General features: G+C 50.9%; 7 protein-coding genes across 8 annotated transcripts; 3 read left to right on the top strand and 4 right to left on the bottom strand.

Annotated features, from left to right (window-relative positions):
- Positions 1-868: 868 nt before the first annotated feature.
- Positions 869-4,452, top strand: GLA1 (glycoside hydrolase 15 protein). The gene is made up of 4 exons (XM_024899637.2): positions 869-2,431; positions 2,509-2,878; positions 2,941-3,143; positions 3,206-4,452. Exons 1-4 carry the CDS (start codon positions 2,101-2,103, stop codon positions 4,285-4,287), a joined length of 1,986 nt encoding a protein of 661 aa, XP_024763095.2. The 5' UTR covers positions 869-2,100; the 3' UTR covers positions 4,288-4,452.
- Positions 4,453-4,831: 379 nt separating this feature from the next.
- TrAFT101_001976 (uncharacterized protein) lies at positions 4,832-6,044 on the bottom strand (the record flags this gene model as incomplete). The annotated part of the gene is made up of 4 exons (XM_066126478.1): positions 4,832-5,246; positions 5,375-5,687; positions 5,801-5,924; positions 6,015-6,044. The coding sequence occupies 4 exons, from the start codon at positions 6,042-6,044 to the stop codon at positions 4,832-4,834; spliced, it is 882 nt and encodes a 293-aa protein (XP_065982581.1).
- Positions 6,045-6,424: 380 nt separating this feature from the next.
- Positions 6,425-7,006, top strand: TrAFT101_001975 (uncharacterized protein; the record flags this gene model as incomplete). Its single annotated transcript, XM_024898655.2, has 1 exon — positions 6,425-7,006. One exon carries the CDS (start codon positions 6,425-6,427, stop codon positions 7,004-7,006), a length of 582 nt encoding a protein of 193 aa, XP_024763093.2.
- A 313-nt stretch (positions 7,007-7,319) lies between these two features.
- Positions 7,320-7,948, bottom strand: YPI1 (Type 1 phosphatases regulator ypi1; the record flags this gene model as incomplete). The annotated part of the gene is made up of 2 exons (XM_024899658.1): positions 7,320-7,606; positions 7,747-7,948. 2 exons carry the CDS (start codon positions 7,946-7,948, stop codon positions 7,320-7,322), a joined length of 489 nt encoding a protein of 162 aa, XP_024763092.1.
- Positions 7,949-8,348: 400 nt separating this feature from the next.
- On the bottom strand, positions 8,349-10,806 carry TrAFT101_001973 (uncharacterized protein). Its single transcript, XM_024902408.2, has 2 exons — positions 10,251-10,806; positions 8,349-10,190 (listed from the first exon to the last, which is right to left on the bottom strand). The coding sequence occupies exons 1-2, from the start codon at positions 10,762-10,764 to the stop codon at positions 8,530-8,532; spliced, it is 2,175 nt and encodes a 724-aa protein (XP_024763091.2). The 5' UTR covers positions 10,765-10,806; the 3' UTR covers positions 8,349-8,529.
- A 372-nt stretch (positions 10,807-11,178) lies between these two features.
- Positions 11,179-12,357, top strand: TrAFT101_001972 (uncharacterized protein; the record flags this gene model as incomplete). 2 transcript variants are annotated; one of them, XM_066126477.1, is made up of 2 exons in its annotated part: positions 11,179-11,385; positions 11,464-11,932. In XM_066126477.1, the coding sequence occupies exons 1-2, from the start codon at positions 11,342-11,344 to the stop codon at positions 11,930-11,932; spliced, it is 513 nt and encodes a 170-aa protein (XP_065982579.1). In that variant the 5' UTR covers positions 11,179-11,341. The 2 variants fall into 2 exon arrangements, with proteins under 2 accessions (XP_065982579.1, XP_065982580.1); XM_066126476.1 differs by having other exon boundaries at positions 11,379-12,357.
- On the bottom strand, positions 12,313-16,627 carry TrAFT101_001971 (uncharacterized protein; the record flags this gene model as incomplete). The annotated part of the gene is made up of 2 exons (XM_024909632.2): positions 13,290-16,627; positions 12,313-13,235 (listed from the first exon to the last, which is right to left on the bottom strand). Exons 1-2 carry the CDS (start codon positions 15,970-15,972, stop codon positions 12,313-12,315), a joined length of 3,606 nt encoding a protein of 1,201 aa, XP_024763089.1. The 5' UTR covers positions 15,973-16,627.
- Between the last annotated feature and the right edge of the window lie 614 nt (positions 16,628-17,241).

The following is a 17,241-nucleotide window of genomic DNA, read 5'->3' as shown; positions in this document are numbered from 1 at the left end:
TTCTTCCAGGGCTTCTCTTCTTCTTCACAAACACGGATCTGTGCTCTGCGGTCCTCTGCGTTCACGCGTCAGGGTCGACTGCTTTGCAGCTCGATAACTCTATGGAGCCATCAACTTGCTATGGTGTCAATCATCCTATCGACAGGTCCAAGAAGAATTCGACCTCTGGCTGCCTCATTCGCTGTCGCAAGATGGCTTGAGTGTTGTGGCTGGAGGACCCGAGGGCCCCATATTCCGAACCTTTTTTCCAAGGCCGTCGGCCGATGAGGTTGAGGAAAACCATGGGATGCCTACATCTCAACGCTCGCAATACCTAGTATTAGATTACCTATCTGTAGACATCTCTGTGGACATCTTACCGCTGTTGAGCCTCAGTTCAGAGGCTTCTGACCCCATGATGCCACTCTGACTAGCCGCTCAGAGCAAACAATGATTAATTGTGCTACTCGGGCCGTAATATCTACGAAATAACCCCGACGAACTCGGAAAGCAAAATGCGATCCATTGTCGGCGGGGCAGACGGGAAACCCGTTTGCTTACTCCAGGCGTGCCTCGTGATTATCATGGAGGGCCCCCACGGCAGAAGCCCACCAAGACATGCGGTACCTGCGAAAGTGATTACGGGTACCCCATCCATTTGTTAATGCATGTGAAGCTCAATGCCGAGACCCTGCTCGGACCTTGTATGCACGCTCTCTGAGGCGGTGACGGCCGATGCTGTCACCGTCCTGTCACATCCTTCTACCTCTGTTCTACTTCTTCTTCCCTTCTCATTCGTCCACGTTCTTCTTCGCCTTCTCATCCGTTTCTGCAGCACGTGCTTGGCAGCCCAGCCTGCATATGCATTTAGTCAAGATTACGGCTGTCATCACGAGCCCTCGGTTGCTTGTGAAACACACGCAGCTCAGCTCCTCCAGAAGCTCGAGTAATAACGCCGACTCGGCATCACTTCGCCACACCCAAACTAATGTGCATAATGGACTACATCGAAAGGCTGAAAATTTTTCATTTCCCTTTGCGCCCATCTTTTCTCCTCTTGTAAGCTGCAAAGCACGTGTAGCTAATGCAAGAGCGCAAAAGTTCCGGCGACAATGAATGCAAATGTTCCGGTTGATCTAGGGTAGGAGGGCTAGCACCGGAGGCTAGAGGCGGTAGTGGATGGGCGGCGGGCGGGAACCTGGCAAGCCTTGCGCCTCATAGCCCGAACGAGACGAACATGGCCCAGGATTTGCCCCACGGGGGAGCAGCTTGGAGATGCGGAGCAGGGCCAGCCCCTGGGAGTGATGTGATGTCTGTTGGCAGCGGCTTGGCCAGAGCTCGCTGCGGTGGTGCCTTGATCGGACGCTGCCTCCTTGCTCGGCCCCTCTCCCTCTCCCTCTCCTTAGCTGCGCATGCTCTCCTGACAGCGTGACTAATGACGCGTAGCCAGCCCATTCGCCTGACACATCCCAGCATCTGAGTCTAGCTCGTCACGCTGGCCAGGCAGAGCAGCAGCGTCCGGGCATGATTGGGCGCCGGCCCCAGCCTGGCAGAGCATCAGATCAGCTGCCCATCTGCCGTTGACCGCGCCGCCGACTCGTCGGATCTCACCGGCCAGGAGCTGATCCCGGAGTGGCGAGAGTGTAGAAAAAGGATGACGGCCCCGATGCCACGACGCAGTGCTGTTCTCGCTGCAGCATCATCGCTGACAAGAGGAGCTGAGCTGATATCGAAGAGAAGGAGGCTGCCAGAGGAGAGCTGAATATCCACCACCGCCAGTTGCTACCCATCAGGCAGCTCGGCTCCTCTTCCTCTCCCCCCAAACGGCTGCAACGCAAATTGCGGCACTTGGGCCCGGAGAAGAATCGGCCCTTTGTATAGTCTTCCGGCCCTCAGTTCCCCATGGGGGAGATCCGCACATCCACTTTGGCCCTGTAGACCCTTTGTCGGTCCGAGTCCGAACAACTTGAGCATCGACGGTGGCCTTTGCGAGATACTCTGCGATCAAGCCGCTGCTTCTCATTGGACGACTGATTCCACAGGGCGAGGCTCGGCATAAACGAAGCCGTTTGCCATAGCATACTGCAAAAGTTCTCGCCAGGCTCCGACTATATAGTGAAGATGCCCGCGTTCGCCATGGATCTGGCTGCGAGCCACTCAGCGTCAGCACTTTCTCTCAACGTCTCCTCTCACGCTTCATTCATTCCGCCCATCATGCATGTCCTGTCGACAGCCGTCTTGCTTGGCTCGGTTGCCGTCCAAAAGGTTCTGGGAAGACCTGGATCCAGTGGCACTTCCGACATCACAAAACGAGCCGTTACTGACTTCATCAACACGGAAACCCCCATTGCCCTGAACAACCTGATTTGCAATGTTGGTCCTGATGGATGCCGTGCTTATGGCACATCGATTGGCGCTGTAGTTGCGTCGCCAAGCACAACTGACCCAGACTGTAAGCTTCCCTTGCCATTGTACAATATCGTATACACCAACTACATGTACGATGCACTAACACGAATATACTCAAAGACTTCTACATGTGGACTCGAGATAGTGCCCTCGTCTTCAAGACTCTTGTTGACCGGTTCACCCAGAACTACGATGCTGGCCTGCAGCGCCGTATCCAGCAGTACATCGCTGCTCAGGTCACTCTTCAGGGCATCTCAAACCCATCTGGTTCCCTCTCAGACGGCTCTGGCCTTGGCGAACCCAAGTTCGAGCTGACCCTGAGCCAGTTCACTGGCAACTGGGGCCGCCCGCAGCGTGATGGTCCAGCTCTTCGAGCCATTGCCTTGATTGGCTATTCAAAGTGGCTCATTGCCAACAACTACCAGTCGACAGTGTCGAACATCATTTGGCCCATTGTGCGAAATGATCTCAACTACGTTGCTCAGTACTGGTTAGTGACTGCTTCTTCTCTCACCCACTATTCACTAGCTCGTTGCTAACCTTGACTTGTAGGAACCAAACCGGATTTGATCTGTGGGAGGAAGTCAATGGAAGCTCATTCTTTACTGTAGCTAACCAGCACCGAGCACTTGTTGAGGGTGCCACACTTGCCGCTACCCTTGGCCAGTCGGGAAGCAGCTATTCCACTGTTGCCCCCCAGATCCTCTGCTTCCTCCAGAAGTTCTGGTCGTCATCTGGATACATTATTTCCAACAGTAAGCTATCAATGCGCAATAGTCTTATTCACAACATAGAATGCTAATACTAGTCGGCATAGTCAACAGCAATGATGGTAGATCTGGAAAGGATTCCAACTCCATTCTCGCCTCTATTTCCACATTCGATCCCAGCATTGGTTGCGATGCCGCCACCTTCCAACCCTGCAGTGACAAGGCTCTTTCAAACCTGAAGGTCTATGTCGACTCTTTCCGCTCCATCTATGGTGTTAATTCGGGCATCCCTGCCGGCACTGCTGTTGCCGTTGGCAGATACCCAGAAGACGTCTACTTCAACGGAAACCCATGGTACCTTTCTACCTTTGCTGTTGCTGAGCAGTTGTACGACGCCCTGTATGTCTGGAAGAAGACTGGTTCCATCACCGTTACTTCCACCTCTCTGGCTTTCTTCCAAGAGCTCGTCCCCAGCGTGACAGCTGGAACCTACTCCAGCAGCTCATCTACCTTTACCAGCATCATCAACGCCGTCTCCACCTATGCTGATGGATTCGTCAGCGAGGCGGCCAAGTACGTGCCCTCCGATGGTTCTCTCTCCGAGCAGTTCGACAAGAACACCGGCACTCCTCTCTCCGCCGTTCACCTGACCTGGTCGTACGCCTCTTTCCTGACTGCCGCCGCCCGTCGCGCTGGCGTTGTCCCCCCCTCATGGGTCAGCAGCGGCGGCAACACCGTTCCCTCGACCTGCTCCGGCACCACGGTGGCAGGATCCTACTCAAGTCCCACAGCCACGTCATTCCCTCCGTCACAGACTCCCAAGACTGCGACTTCTGGCACTACCTTTACACCCATTGCATGCGCTACCCCAACTTCCGTGGCTGTGACCTTCCACGAGCTTGCTACCACCGTCCCTGGCCAGACAATCAAGGTCGTTGGTAACGTCCAGGGCCTGGGCAACTGGAACACCAGCGCCGCCGTTGCTCTGAATGCCGTCAACTATGCTACCAACCACCCTCTGTGGATTGGCCCTGTCAACCTCCAGGCCGGAGCCGTCGTCCAATACAAGTACATCAACGTTGGCTCAGACGGCTCCGTGACCTGGGAGGCCGACCCCAACCACACCTACACTGTCCCTGCAGTGGCCTGTGTCACCGCAGTTGTTAAGGAGGATACCTGGCAATCATAATGAACTAATCTAAGGTAGGAAAAGGAGGAAGAGGAACGAAATGGCAGATTGTCAGTCACGCTTGCAAGTGTGTGTATATTAATTAAATTTTTTTTTTAAAGCTTTAGCTCTTTTTATGATTCCAAGAGAGACGAATATATGATAAAGGAATAGCGTTATTTCCAAATATTATGGATCCCCTTTGCTTTAATCTGTGTGAAAGAGAGAATTTTTCTTGATGATTTGCGTTTGCGCAATCTTCCCATAAATTAAGAAAAGAGTCTTTGTTTTCTGCTGTTTTGATTTGTTAGGTCGAATGAAGACTTGTGGCTTGTGGTTAATTGGCCACGAGCATATGCAATGACGAATCAAGAAAATGAACGAATGAACAAATAAACAAGCAACACGTGTACATCCTGATTAGTTGAAGCCAGACAAGTTGCCCATGAAACCAAAACCCTTCCTTTACTTAGTGATTCCTCTTATTGAACGCTACACTCTTCTCTTTTCTCTCCTTCTGCCCTTGAATTTCAAAATTTATATACCATTTCTTCCTTAATCTCCTTTACGCAAACTCATCATCAGGGGCCTCAATGGCATTCTTGACCTTGACCAGGATAGCCGTCATCCACGGTTCCAGTCTGCTCGTGCGATCAAACTGGAACAGGATCTCGCCAAACTGATCCTGGTCGTGGGCCTCGATGGCGCCGCACAGGTCCTCAATCAGCTTGTACTTGTACTGCGAGGAGAACTCGACGTCCTTCTGGCGGTAGCCCTCGATGGCGCGGCGGGTGCCGACCAGGTCGCCGGTGGCGAGGTGGCAGACGCCGGCCTTGAAGCAGTAGGTAGAGAGACTCCATTTCATGGTCTGGTTGCCGATCATGGAGTTGATGATGCGGTCGTAGGTCTCGATGGCGACGTAGTAGTCCTCGTCTAGGGCGGCGAGATCGGCGTATTGAGTGAATAGCTTGTTGGCATTCCTAGACGATAGAAGAGCAGGTCGTTAGCTTAACCTTGAACATAAACGCAGCTCTTTGACAGCAACATTGCCCTCAAATAAATCATAATCCCAGGTATTCATGCTGCAGAGGGGGGGGGGGAGACGTACAGTTCTCTCGCCTTCGGTAGTCGCTCAGCAGCCTCCTTGTAGGCCTCGCGCGCCCTCTTCAAGTCCTTCAGGTCATGCTCATAAATCTGACCAAGGATCTCCTTGACTCTGGACAGCCTCGTCTGCTTGCTCTCGCTGGTGGACTGCTGGATCAGAGCAAAGGCCCTCTCTCGGCATCGAATCGCCGCCTCGGGATCATCTCTTCGGTAGGCGTCGGAGGCCTCGACGTAGCTGTCGGCAGCATCGCCCAGTTCCTTGAGGTTCTTCTCTCGTACTGCGGCGGCTCGTTCATATGTCTTGCCGGCCTCGATATCTAAAAAGAAGGTCAAGGGTTAGTCGATGTTCGTGATTGCGTCAGAGAGCCGCTCTGAAACAGATCTCTCATAGAGGAGCTCTCTTGGGTGGAAGACCAAGGCAGGTACATACTTTGGCCCTGTCGCTCGTACGCCTGGGCTGCCTCCTTGAATAATCGAGCAGCGTCCCAGAATTTGTCGTCTGAGCCTCCAAGGAAGCTCCAGCCACCGCTGCCCTTCGATACGAGCTTCTCGGCCTGTCAAGTCTGAACGTTAGTCCAGCCCCGCGGTTTCTCTGCCAGCTTCTTGGAGCGCTGCAAGCTGGAGAACCAGAAAGAGAGGCGCACCTGTTGGATTAGAGCCTGGGGGTCTTCCATGATGTCGAGGATTCTGTGTGCAAAGAGTATCAAAGCTGTGTGGAGGAGAAGCGCTTGGTATAGTAAGATGAAATCGTGGTAAGAAAGGCGATGCGCTCACTGGAGTTTAGTACCTGCCACAGCGTCTGTTAGGCGTGACCTGGAGCCTATGACGCTGCTGAGGTGGGGGGCGAAGCACTGAAGCAGCTGGTGCCGGATAAGGCCGGATTTGGCCTAAGCCGATTTGGACACATCTGGATCGGCACATTGACAAAATTGTGCATTCATTCATACACCTTGCATGATACTCACTGAATCATTCATGCCGGCAGATCCTCAACTTCCAGGGGGCTTATTTCATATTTTCTCGATACAACTCTGCGCTATAGTCAATCGCCACAATGTCACTCTGTTCCAGATGCCTTAGGAAGAGCCTTGGTCTTCGTCTTTGTCTTCATCCAAGAATCATCTCAGCTCCTCTGTCATCCAAAGCCTCGCCATCTTCGACTGCGCAAGATATCCTCTCCAAACCAACCTGGTCTGTGAGCTCTCTGCTTCCGTCTCAGTCACATGTCGAATCACCAGAAACCATCACTCCTGCTCAGCTTCATCATCTCTTGCGTCTATCAGCTCTTCCCTTACCCAAATCCCCTGCCGAAGAGCAGTCAATGATTGAGACTCTCCAGAGCCAGCTGCAATTCGCGCGGGCGGTACAGAGAGTTGATACCAAGGGAGTGGAACCTCTTCGAGCCATTAGGGATGAAACGGAAGCTGCAATGAAAGAGAATACCATTGGCTTAGACGATCTAAAGGATACATTAGCCAAAGAGGCCCTCGTGGGGCACTATCAACGGCCTCGTAGGGTCAGGGAACAGATCCAATCTGATGCTGAGAACTGGGATGCCTTGGCTACGGCGTCAAGAAAGGCCGGAAAGTATTTTGTTGTTGAGAGTGGGAAGAAGGCTGAGGCTGGGGAACCTTGAATAACCTTTTTTTTTTTTTCGTTGGGTAGGGCGTTTTCAGCCCCATGGTATATACTTCGACATATGCTTGGCTGTATTTGTCCCAGCCCACCCAGTAGTTTTCTGTCCTGCGATGATACCCTTGATGACAAACAATAAACGAATTTCCCTATGCTCTCTTGAAACCATTTTTCTGCGTGTCCCGCAATCCATGCTAATATCAATCCTTAAACAAAAAGAAGAAAAACGTGTACTTCATGAACCGGTTTAGAAAATCCAACCCCTCTACTCTAATCCAGCTGCGGCATAGCCATCTGAGTGGATGAATCGCACGTTACTTTGGTGTTTCTTGATTCGTATCTCTCGGCTTTTGTTTAGGTATCTTTTCGTAGGCGTTCGGGCTTGGTGCCCTCTTCTTCTTGCCATTCGTTCTCCTGCCACGCCTGTGGCTGTGGTTGTGCTCATGATCGTGATTGTGACCGCAGCCGTCGTCTTTTCCACCGCCGACTTTCCTTTTTCTTTCTGGCTCAGAGTCAGAATCTGAGTCTGAAGATGAAGAGTCCGACGAAGATTCGTCGCTGGATTCATCGACTCTTTTGGGTCGGTGGTATATGCAGCACACTATGCGAACAAGTACCGTTAGCTTCATCTCCAGCTTTGCATAGGTATGACATTCCTCCCTAGCGAATACCAATAGTGAATAGACCATATAGTACAGCTTTGGGCATCAGTAATCAGAAACCTCTTGCAGTCATGCATACCTTTCGAGCTCTTCCTCCCCAGCCCTTCATTGTCAACCACGTCCTCTGCCCACTGCACTGATCTCCCGTTTGAGGTATTCCCTCCTCTTAGCCGCAGCACTCTCGGCGCACTCTGCGCGGTCTCTGGCGGAGTTGTTTGTGTGGTTGTTTGCGACGCTGTTGGCGCCTGCGCGGCGCGCTCTTGCGACTGGGACTGCGACATGGCGCAAGGTTTTGTAAGAAATCCGGTTCTTTTTTGGTTAGTAGTTTGTAGCGGGTCTATCAGTAGCACGCAGGCAAAAGTGAAGGTGATCGCATGAAATCTTTATGCGCTGTTATGCGAAACAAAGAGATCTTTTGCGAGGATGGATCGGGAGAAAGTGGAAGAGGGATGTCTTGTGACGAGACTTTGTTTGGTAGATGTCATCGGTGGGAAAAAAAGAGCTCGGAACAAGGTAAGTTGCCCCCCCACGGCTTCCCAACACGCTATAGTTAGGTGGCGTCACTGATGCCCGGAATCCTGGAAAGTATCGCCAAAAACCACCGCTTGCTAATGCTGCTAGGTGCATGTACTAAACCCGGCATTTACTCGTCTGCACGTATTTATCACACTACTTTATTTATCTGCATCGCTTCGGCTACTAGCCTATTTCAATCCGTATTTCAATCCGTATTGCTATCTATGTCTATATGTGTTGAATGGTATTTGGATGTGGTCATATGATGGTACATTCCTCATGATGATATTGTACAAATAGTAGTGATAGGTATTCTTACACTCATTCTCACCCATGTGACACCAAATTACGCAGCCTGGTGCTCGCCCCTTCGCTTCTTTTCAAGCTTCTTCGCCCCTTTCATGCTTCTCCTCGGCCGGCTCTTCTTTTGTTCCGCAGTCTCTCGTGGCTTGTTGTTCAGCCACCCATTAATTGGCTTTCTGGACCCGATGAATTTGCCCAGGGGAGAGTAGACGTCGACGGCCGGCCACTCTGGCGATTCTTCGGGCTGTAGTTGAACCTTGGGCTCCACGGTCGTATCGTTAGCCGACATATCCCTTCTCATGTTGTACATATCAGCAAACGGGTCGTTGGTCTCCTGCGGCGTCGCCTTAGGCTTCGTCTCTTGCTTGGCCTCCGCGGGCGCATTTTGAGATGCAAGTATGCGCTCCAAGTGTCGTTTGCGGACTTGGGCCACAATCTCAACATATCCAACACCCTCGATGAGTATGTCTACAGATAACACACGGAATGGTAGTGTGTCAACGCTTAGACCAATGGCGTTCTTTCGGGTCAACGGCCCAGCCCTCTTTTTGGTTACATCGTGTTCGAGTTTGAATGTGCCAGCATGCTTCATCTTGTCTCCAATGTCAGGTAGTGTAATGTTTTCAAGACCGATAGATTGACGTGTTTGATCTTGGAATTCAATGGCCTTATCCGTGCTCGTAAGATGCTCGTGGAGTGGCGTGAAATTGTACATTAGGAAAATCATATCTGGCGTTCGCGGCGTGATCCGAATCAATCCGCCGCCAAGAATGATAGAGCTTCCAGGCTTGACAGTGATCTGCTCGGGAACAATGCGTTTTTTCATGATAAGTGACTGCCTATGTTCTTCCTTAACGTACAACTCAAGATCACTGCGTGCCAATCCAGGCAGATCAATGAGTTCTCCTTTGCCGTTGCCGAAGGGAATGCGGATAGGAGACGCAGTAGTTCCAGGAAGAGATGAAACAATGGGCATGTCTGGGTAATTTTTGGCCGGCTGGGGAGGTGGAAGAAGGGATCCCAGATTGACTGTTGCCAAGTCTTCGTCGCTTTCCAAAGTGTTCTCATCCATCGTTGAGTTCGCTGTGGCGGCTCTCGAGTTTGTCGATACACTAGCTCGTTCGGGCTTTTCGATCATCCTGCCCTTTGGGTAGATGGCTTCAAAAAGTTGGCTTTTACCCACGTTGACTTTGCCCACCATCCATCCAGCACCGCCGCGGTTCCAGACATCTTCCTTGACTGTTGTTGTCCACCACCCTCGTCTCGCGCTGACGCACCTGACGTTTCCTAGGCGGATCCGCTCACCAACTCTGCCCAAAGCCTGGCGCAAAACATCTTTCAGGTAGGGCATCATGGCGTCTACCATCTCTTTAGTTGGGCCTAAGAGGTCGCTCCTGGTAATAATGAAGCTCATCTCAGTCTTGCGGTCGTGCTGGAATTTGCCCGCTCGAGATCGTCGATTGCGCGTGCGTAGTGGAACGTCTCCCAGCAGTACATTAAGTCGTGGAATAAGAGACATGGGGAAATCGGCAGCGTCAATGACATGGTAAATGTGATTATACTTATGAGGCGATTCTTCAATGGTCTCACGCAGAGATTCGACTGTTGGGTGGTACATTGTAACTTTTGCAGTGTCACCCTTTGTGCTATGGTGCAATAAATCATGACAACGATCGCAAACAGGCGCTTTTTGATGCGATATTGCTATGAAAGAATTAGTATAAACTCACATGTAAATGCTGAAGCTGAAAGTGTTTGACATACTGTTCTTGACCTCAGTCTCTGGCTCGCCACCTTCCACAAGCATGGCCGGATCTAGACCGAGTTCTTTTAATCTGCTCTGGTCCAAAGATCCGAGTGTCTCGTTGACAATCTTATCTTCATCGCCTTCCAAAAGATTTTGATGCCGTGTAGGAGGGTTCATCCATCCTCTCACTCTCCTCTTAGTCACATCCAGATATCCTAGCTGCTCTGGATCCTCAGTTTGCGTAAATGCGCCACATCCAGAACACGTCAATGGCAATCTTCGCACCGGTTTTAATGGTGAATCTGTAGGTTTTGCTGGCGGAAGTGTCGATTCATTGCTGCTGGAGATGGCTTCGGTGTGGTTTGTTCGTCGCTGAGAAACCTTCACTGCCGCTCCCAGACTTATACATGAGAGTCTGCTTGATAGACCTGCAACTGCAGGACACAAGTACAGTGGCACTCCTGCCGAAGGTACAGCTTCGCCTACCCTCAATGTCTGCCTAAGCAGACGTCCCGTAAGGGCCCTATGCATCTTCACCGAAAGAATGTTCGTGGATCATAGATCTCGGATCAAGATTTTTGTCTTCCGAAAAGTGACCCTTCTAAAAAAATGAGCTTCTGTAAACTCAGTGAGTGACAGTGCAATCCCCACTGTCGCGTGGTCACCCCACCATTGAAAAAACAGAGAAAGCCCCGGATGATTAGCCGGCCCGCCAAACTCCAACGAGTGCGATTTTCTTGAAGTGGGAATATGCTCTGGGACGATATTGCATGCAGATTGATAGTTGCGATAATTGCTGCGCATCAATCCCTGTCCGTAATTGAGTCCTCGCAGCGGTCGAGGCGCAAAGACACAGTCCAAAATGAGGTCATTAGGAGAGCGGTTAAACCTGCTTCGAAAGGTAACATTCTGAATTCCATCATTTATACCGTAGTAGCATCTTTCGCTAACCAAGAGCTATTATAGAAAGTATGAGATATACATAGAACCCTCCTGCTACTGCCGCTCTGATCGCGATCTCCGACTTACAACTTCATTCATACAGCTCATTAACATAAAATGCGGTCCCGGCGCAGCTATCCTTCCTTCGGAAGTCACCCGGATACACATGGACTTTGCCATACGCCTGAAGGGCGGCCACATGGGAGCTAGGTTCGCATCTCTCTTGCGATATCTACCTTACGTTTTGAACAACTAGATTGTACCACTAACACAAATGCAATTCAATAGGAAGTTCTGGAAGGAATACCTCCCCCGCCTGAAATACCACAACCCCTCCATCCCCATGATCGTCAACCGCCACGACCAGAACCAGCTCCCCCCGACCATGTCCATCTACCTCCGCAAATCCGACTCCTCAGCCGCCGCCTCTTCCGAACCCCTCGCCCAGCCTTCATCATCACGCACAAACCTCTCCAAGGCGCAGCCCCCCACCGCGGACGAGCGCGTCGTGCACATCGACATGAGCAACAAGCACTCATCACATATCCTCGAGTTCTTTATGGCGGAGACCCGTGCTGTTCCTCTGCAGCCCACAAACGAGGAGATTGCCGAGATGCAGGCCCTCGAGACACTACGAAAGAATGCTGATGTCGACCGTGAGCGTGTACGACAGCTGAGACTAGAGAAGAAGAAGGAGGAGGACATGCTGAAGCGAGCAAGAGCTGCGGGTGGCATGGCAGAGCAAGAAGAGGCATAGAGAGAGAGAGAGAGAGAGAGAGAGAGAGAGAGAGAGAAAATCAAGTTAGACAATTGTACGATAAGCGTTTTTGAGTATATGGCAATGTGTATCGTCCAGGAAAAAAAGACTTATGGGCCGGATGTTAAATAATGACATATGCTAAAATCCCCAAAAGTATCGCAGGCGCTCGACGTGGCTAAGATACAAAAACATAATCCAAGGGTAATACTACGTGATGCCCAATATCTACCCAGTACTCAATCCGTGACAATAATGTGTACTTAGAACTGTAGTAGTCTACTCCATGCTGATTTTGCAACTTTAGAGCTATAGATGATGTTTTCCAGCGTAGAACACCGCAGCTCTTCTGAGTCGGTGATGATTCTTTCATTGACAGCTTATTTGAGGCCAAATCCTTCACTCTCATGAACCGCTCTCCATAGCATAGACTCCAGCTTTTCCTTTGATTCATAACGCCAGAGAGACAGCATATTGAAGCATGTTCTGGCAATGGGATACCTCCCACAGTCATCACCCAGACAAGACAGCTTGATCGCTAGAGAAGCGGCCCCCATCGCCGGTATGCGGTCGCTGCCGGTGATAAATGTCAGCAGCTTGCGCTGATCACTCGGAGTAGCCTGTTGGAACGTGTCCCAGAACCAACCAACAACCGGCTCCGTTTCGTCAGGGGTTTTGCTCTCCCAGTTATCATATTCTGCTACGGCCCTCAGAGACGCAATATCTAGGGATTCATCAGAACCCCTAATAAGGAGTTCAATTTCTTCCGGCCGGAACAGAGAAAAGGCATTGCCGCCACAAACCGTGTAGAAGCCTCTCTTGAAGGGCTCAAACTGTCGCTTAACTGCTGTATCAAGCACGTATCGCACATAAAGATCGACATATTCTCGCCGATTTTCATTCGTCACGGGTTTGTTTTCACCCCCGGGGCAGAGAGGTACTTGTACCTTGGAGCCATATTTATCTGTTTCAATGACAAAGTCGAGGCAAAACGTCTCTTCGACATCGCCATCGAAGGCTAAGAGTTGTCTAAGGCCGTTCGCTAACCGCGGGCGGTATTCAGATAAATCATCCAGTGTATATCTCATCACTGGCTTATGCTGTTGTGGAATTGTTCCAGCAAGAGAGGGAGCCGATGCAAGAAGTTTTCTGAAAGCAAATGGAGGCAGAGCAACATCCAGAATAGTAGAATTGTAAATAGCCAAACCCATGACAACGCCAACCAAGAAAAACTGGTCAGACGGTTCGAACGAATTAGGATTGAAGTAACAATACTGAGAGTCATCGTCATATATAAACATTCCTATATCTGAGTTAGACTAAAGTGATTAATGAATCATATGCAAGGAGACCTTACCATAGTCGGGGTTGAACACTTCACGGATGAGGAGCAGAAACCATTCTTTACGAAGACCGCCTGCGTCGATTCCTTCCTCTCCCTGAAAAGAAATGCGTAGACCTTTCTTCAGATCTTCACCACCACTGCCAATGACGCTGCTTACTGCCGTTAAGCTGTCATCAACAAGGCAGTCTCGGCGGACATCAAGAAACAGGTATTGGTTGATGTTTCTTCGAGTCATAATGCTATCAAAGAAAGCATCTCGGGCCTTGCTCTGCATTTGCCGACGGGCATCATGCTCTAGGATGTGGGTCTTGGCCCATATACTCAAAAGGAAGGGATATTGACAAAAAGAAAATTTGCTCCGCCTAGATTCCCAAGACTCAAAGTCCTCAACAAGGTCGGCATAGTCTATCATAGAATTGTAAAAATCAGTGGGCGGCAGAAAGTAGCCAGCAACGCGGCCGGTCCCATTCCAAGTGACCGTGCCATTAGGATGAGCGTCTTCCCCGCGACGAGTGGGCAAAACATTATTTGCAGAAAACAAGAGAGAAAGAACGCGGGAAGCAGCTTTGATTTGCCAGTCGTCTGAGTAGGATATCTTTTTGATTGGCTCTTTAGGCTTCTTCGTCGGCCTGGGACCCCCTATCGCATCATGAAGAGACGCACCGCCATGTCGGCCAGATTGCATTTGTGGTATCAATCCGGCTGTCAAATCCACCGACTGATCGGCTTGCTTCTTCTCGCTTTGTCGAATCATCCTGTACGTCAAAAATCCCGACACAAGCTCTTTCACTTTGATAAAGCGCGGGGCATGGTACCTAGCCAGCCAAGTAACCATTTGGTTCTGACACTCTACCGAGGAATTCGAGATCAATCCCACTATTCGTTTGATGATACCGGAATGTTGCCCTGATATGGGACCGGAGTTTCCCATAGAATCTTTCGATCCCGCTGGTCTCGATCGCATAGACTTGCTTACTTCTAATTGAAGTACTCCATGGAAATTTTCATTCTCCGCATAGAGCGATGGATTCTCCATGGCTATCAGAAGGAATCGTAGATCCATTGGGTCTTTAATCGGACGCCCTGGTCTTTTGAGCAGATTTTCTGTAACTTTAAGTAGCACTCGCTGAAGATGAGCCTGTCCTTTTAGGACATCCTGCTCAATAGCAAGAAGCTCCTGTTCGGCAAGTTGTCCTAGAGAAAGATCTCCCGAGACTTCTTCAAAGATCGTGAACCAGCCCTCTGCAGCATTGTTCACAATCGAGTACCACTCATCAATATCGGTCCAATTCAGCTGTGGTGATTTTGTCAGAGGAGGTGGCCGGTGAATATGAGCTGTCTCCTCTTTAGTAGGTGGTTTCTTAGGAGCCATGGTGTCCTGCCCAGTCCACCACAGCCCATTTTCCGCAACATCACCGAGCAAGAGTAGCTTCGGATCCAAATCAAATATAGGAGAGTCAACCTCCATCTGAGATGGCCTACGGGGCGCGCTCTTTATCGGCGTGGGTTGCCGCGTATCTTTCAAGGGGACTGATGGCCGCCGAGGGGTATCGCTTGTGGATCTTGAGGCATACCGAGGATGTTGGGTGGAAAAGGAAGAATTAACGCATTCAAAGCTACTAAAACATATCGTAATGTAATCTTCTAGTGGTTTGAATATCTTTCTAGGGTCATCAGTCTGGCCAGCAGACCGATCTCGTGAGCGTGGGCCGGCATGATTGCTGTTTGATGGCGGGAAACTTTGGCCAGGGTGCTCGGAGGGAGAGGAGGGATAGGATCTAGACATAGCAATCGGAGGATTGTTATTTGAGGCACCGTGATGCAACGTTGGGTCCTCACTGAAGATATAATTCGTGATTGAGCCCTTCCTCCCCTGAGGAATTTCCAGTGGCATACGGGTTCGCACGGCAAGACCCGGATGGAGTCGATCTTGGTATGAAGGCCGATCATCGCAAGTCTGCTCAGCTGTAGCCTCTTCGGACATGCCGCGAAGCCTCCTGAGGACATAAGATCGCAGATTTTGCCTGGCCAGTTGCTTGGTTTGGTCGAGAGAGATGGGCAGAGTAAGATGCCCAAAAGGACCCGTCCTGGGGCTTTGGATTGGTGCTATACCCGGAGACACTGGCGGCTGTCTTGACGCTGATGGCCCTGGGCTTCTGTCATGGCGCTGTCTCGAGCTTTGACTATCAACACTAATCGGAACCAAGTCATTGATGGTCATACAAATGGTACATTTGAAGACCTTCAAGTCCTTGGGCCACTTTACCAGAGAGGCACATGTCATGCAGTTGCCAGTGGCAAAGTCCCTGCTCCTGGTAGGACTTCCTCTCCTATGCGTATTCACCTGCTTGTTCGGAGTAGGGCCTACATTCGCCTTGTCCACGTCAACAGAGGGCTTCGATGCTGAGCCTTGCCTCTTCCGACTGCTGAAGAGGGACGGGAATGGATTGCTCATGGAGCGAGAGTGTTTTGGTTTGCGGCCGCGGTTCTGCTGCGAAGATTCAGCGTCGGAGTCAGACGAGCTGTAGTCGAGTTTCGCACGCGCGTGGTTGGTCTTGGAGATACCAAGTCGTCCGCTCAGCGAAGTGGGTGTATCGAGAGCCTCTGAATGGAGTCGGCTGATGATGTCGGTCTCGTTTCGAGGTGTAAACTCCGACCCGCGTCGGGCAGTGGCAGCAGGAACTGGGGGAGCCATGTCTGCGGTTGCTGAGGCGTCCAACGTCTAAGTCCAAGATCTAAGATTCGATGCTCTTACTTCTGGCTGTTGCAAAGGAGCTGTTGCAAAGGACAGCGGCAGTCGCATCTGAGCATGAAGAAGGCAGAAGGCGTCAATGTAGGACCGGGAATACGAACAGCCATATGCAAGCGGTGCGCCAGGCATACGAGCACAAGCACTAGCAGCTGTGCTTCATACAAGAATGAAGCACAGCGCACAGGGATGGTCGATGATGAGGACCAGGGGCCCTAGGGAGGCTCGCCCCCCCTTGGTTTGATGAAGCGATTTATGGAGACGTCACTGGCTAGATGTCGAGAAATAGCAAACTAGTGGCTTATGGACTGTGGCTTTTGTCGAGAAGGAATCGTCAGTACGAGCGTTGTTCGTGGCGGCGAGCTGATGGCTGGATCGACAGGGGGTTGAAGTCTATATTTTCTGCTTGACGATGGTGGTGTCGAGGTGCCGGGGACTGGAAGGTTAAGCGCACGTGCTTGGCCCAGTGGGAAGCACGAGTAAAACAGATTAGACGGCAATGGAATCAGGCGTGGGCTCGTCATTACTGGCCATCTCCATCCCTGTCACCGACATGGGAAGTTGGGCATGGCAAGGGACAAAAGAAAGTGGCATGGAGAGGTGAAGGCTGCTCCGCAAAACCCATGATGGAGGCTGCTCCTCAGAACTTTGTTTCCCCTCCAGCGCCTACCAAATACCGGCTGGCCCCTGGCGCTTCTGAGACTCCGGACGCTTAGCGGGTTCTAGCGCCAGACTCTTGCCTGATCCGACATTAAAGGCTAAAAGTGCCGCTGCAGCCCCCAAATTCAATTTCAGCACTCTTGGTGGGCCGGTCCGTGTCTTCTTCCATCATTCATGCAGCGACAAAGCCAGGCTAGTCTGCGTTCGGACCTTTCAAAAGGAGTTTTCGATATGCAGCTCTACGGAATTTACTTGCCCTCCGTCTTTTCTGGAGCAGGCTGTTACACACTGGCTGGCTCCAATTGGCCTCGTCAATGTCTCTACGGGTCCTCTGTTAGACTTTTACAGGCAACTGGAATTCTACCTTGTGCTGTGAGTCGCTCGTGATGTCATACAGGCACATGTAACTGGTGCCTATAAGTGTTCCGTAGAGGGCAAAGTAATATTGGATGTCTGTTTTATTAAACGCCTGCCGTTTCCTATGTAGCTCACCTATCTTTTATCGAAGATACCGTTAAAGTTCTCGCTATGGGTGGACTCTTCTTTGGTGAATGC

This window comes from Trichoderma asperellum, chromosome 1 (assembly GCF_020647865.1).
Source record: "Trichoderma asperellum chromosome 1, complete sequence".
Taxonomy (NCBI): Eukaryota; Fungi; Ascomycota; class Sordariomycetes; order Hypocreales; family Hypocreaceae; genus Trichoderma; species Trichoderma asperellum.
This window is presented reverse-complemented; position numbering and strand designations above follow the sequence as displayed.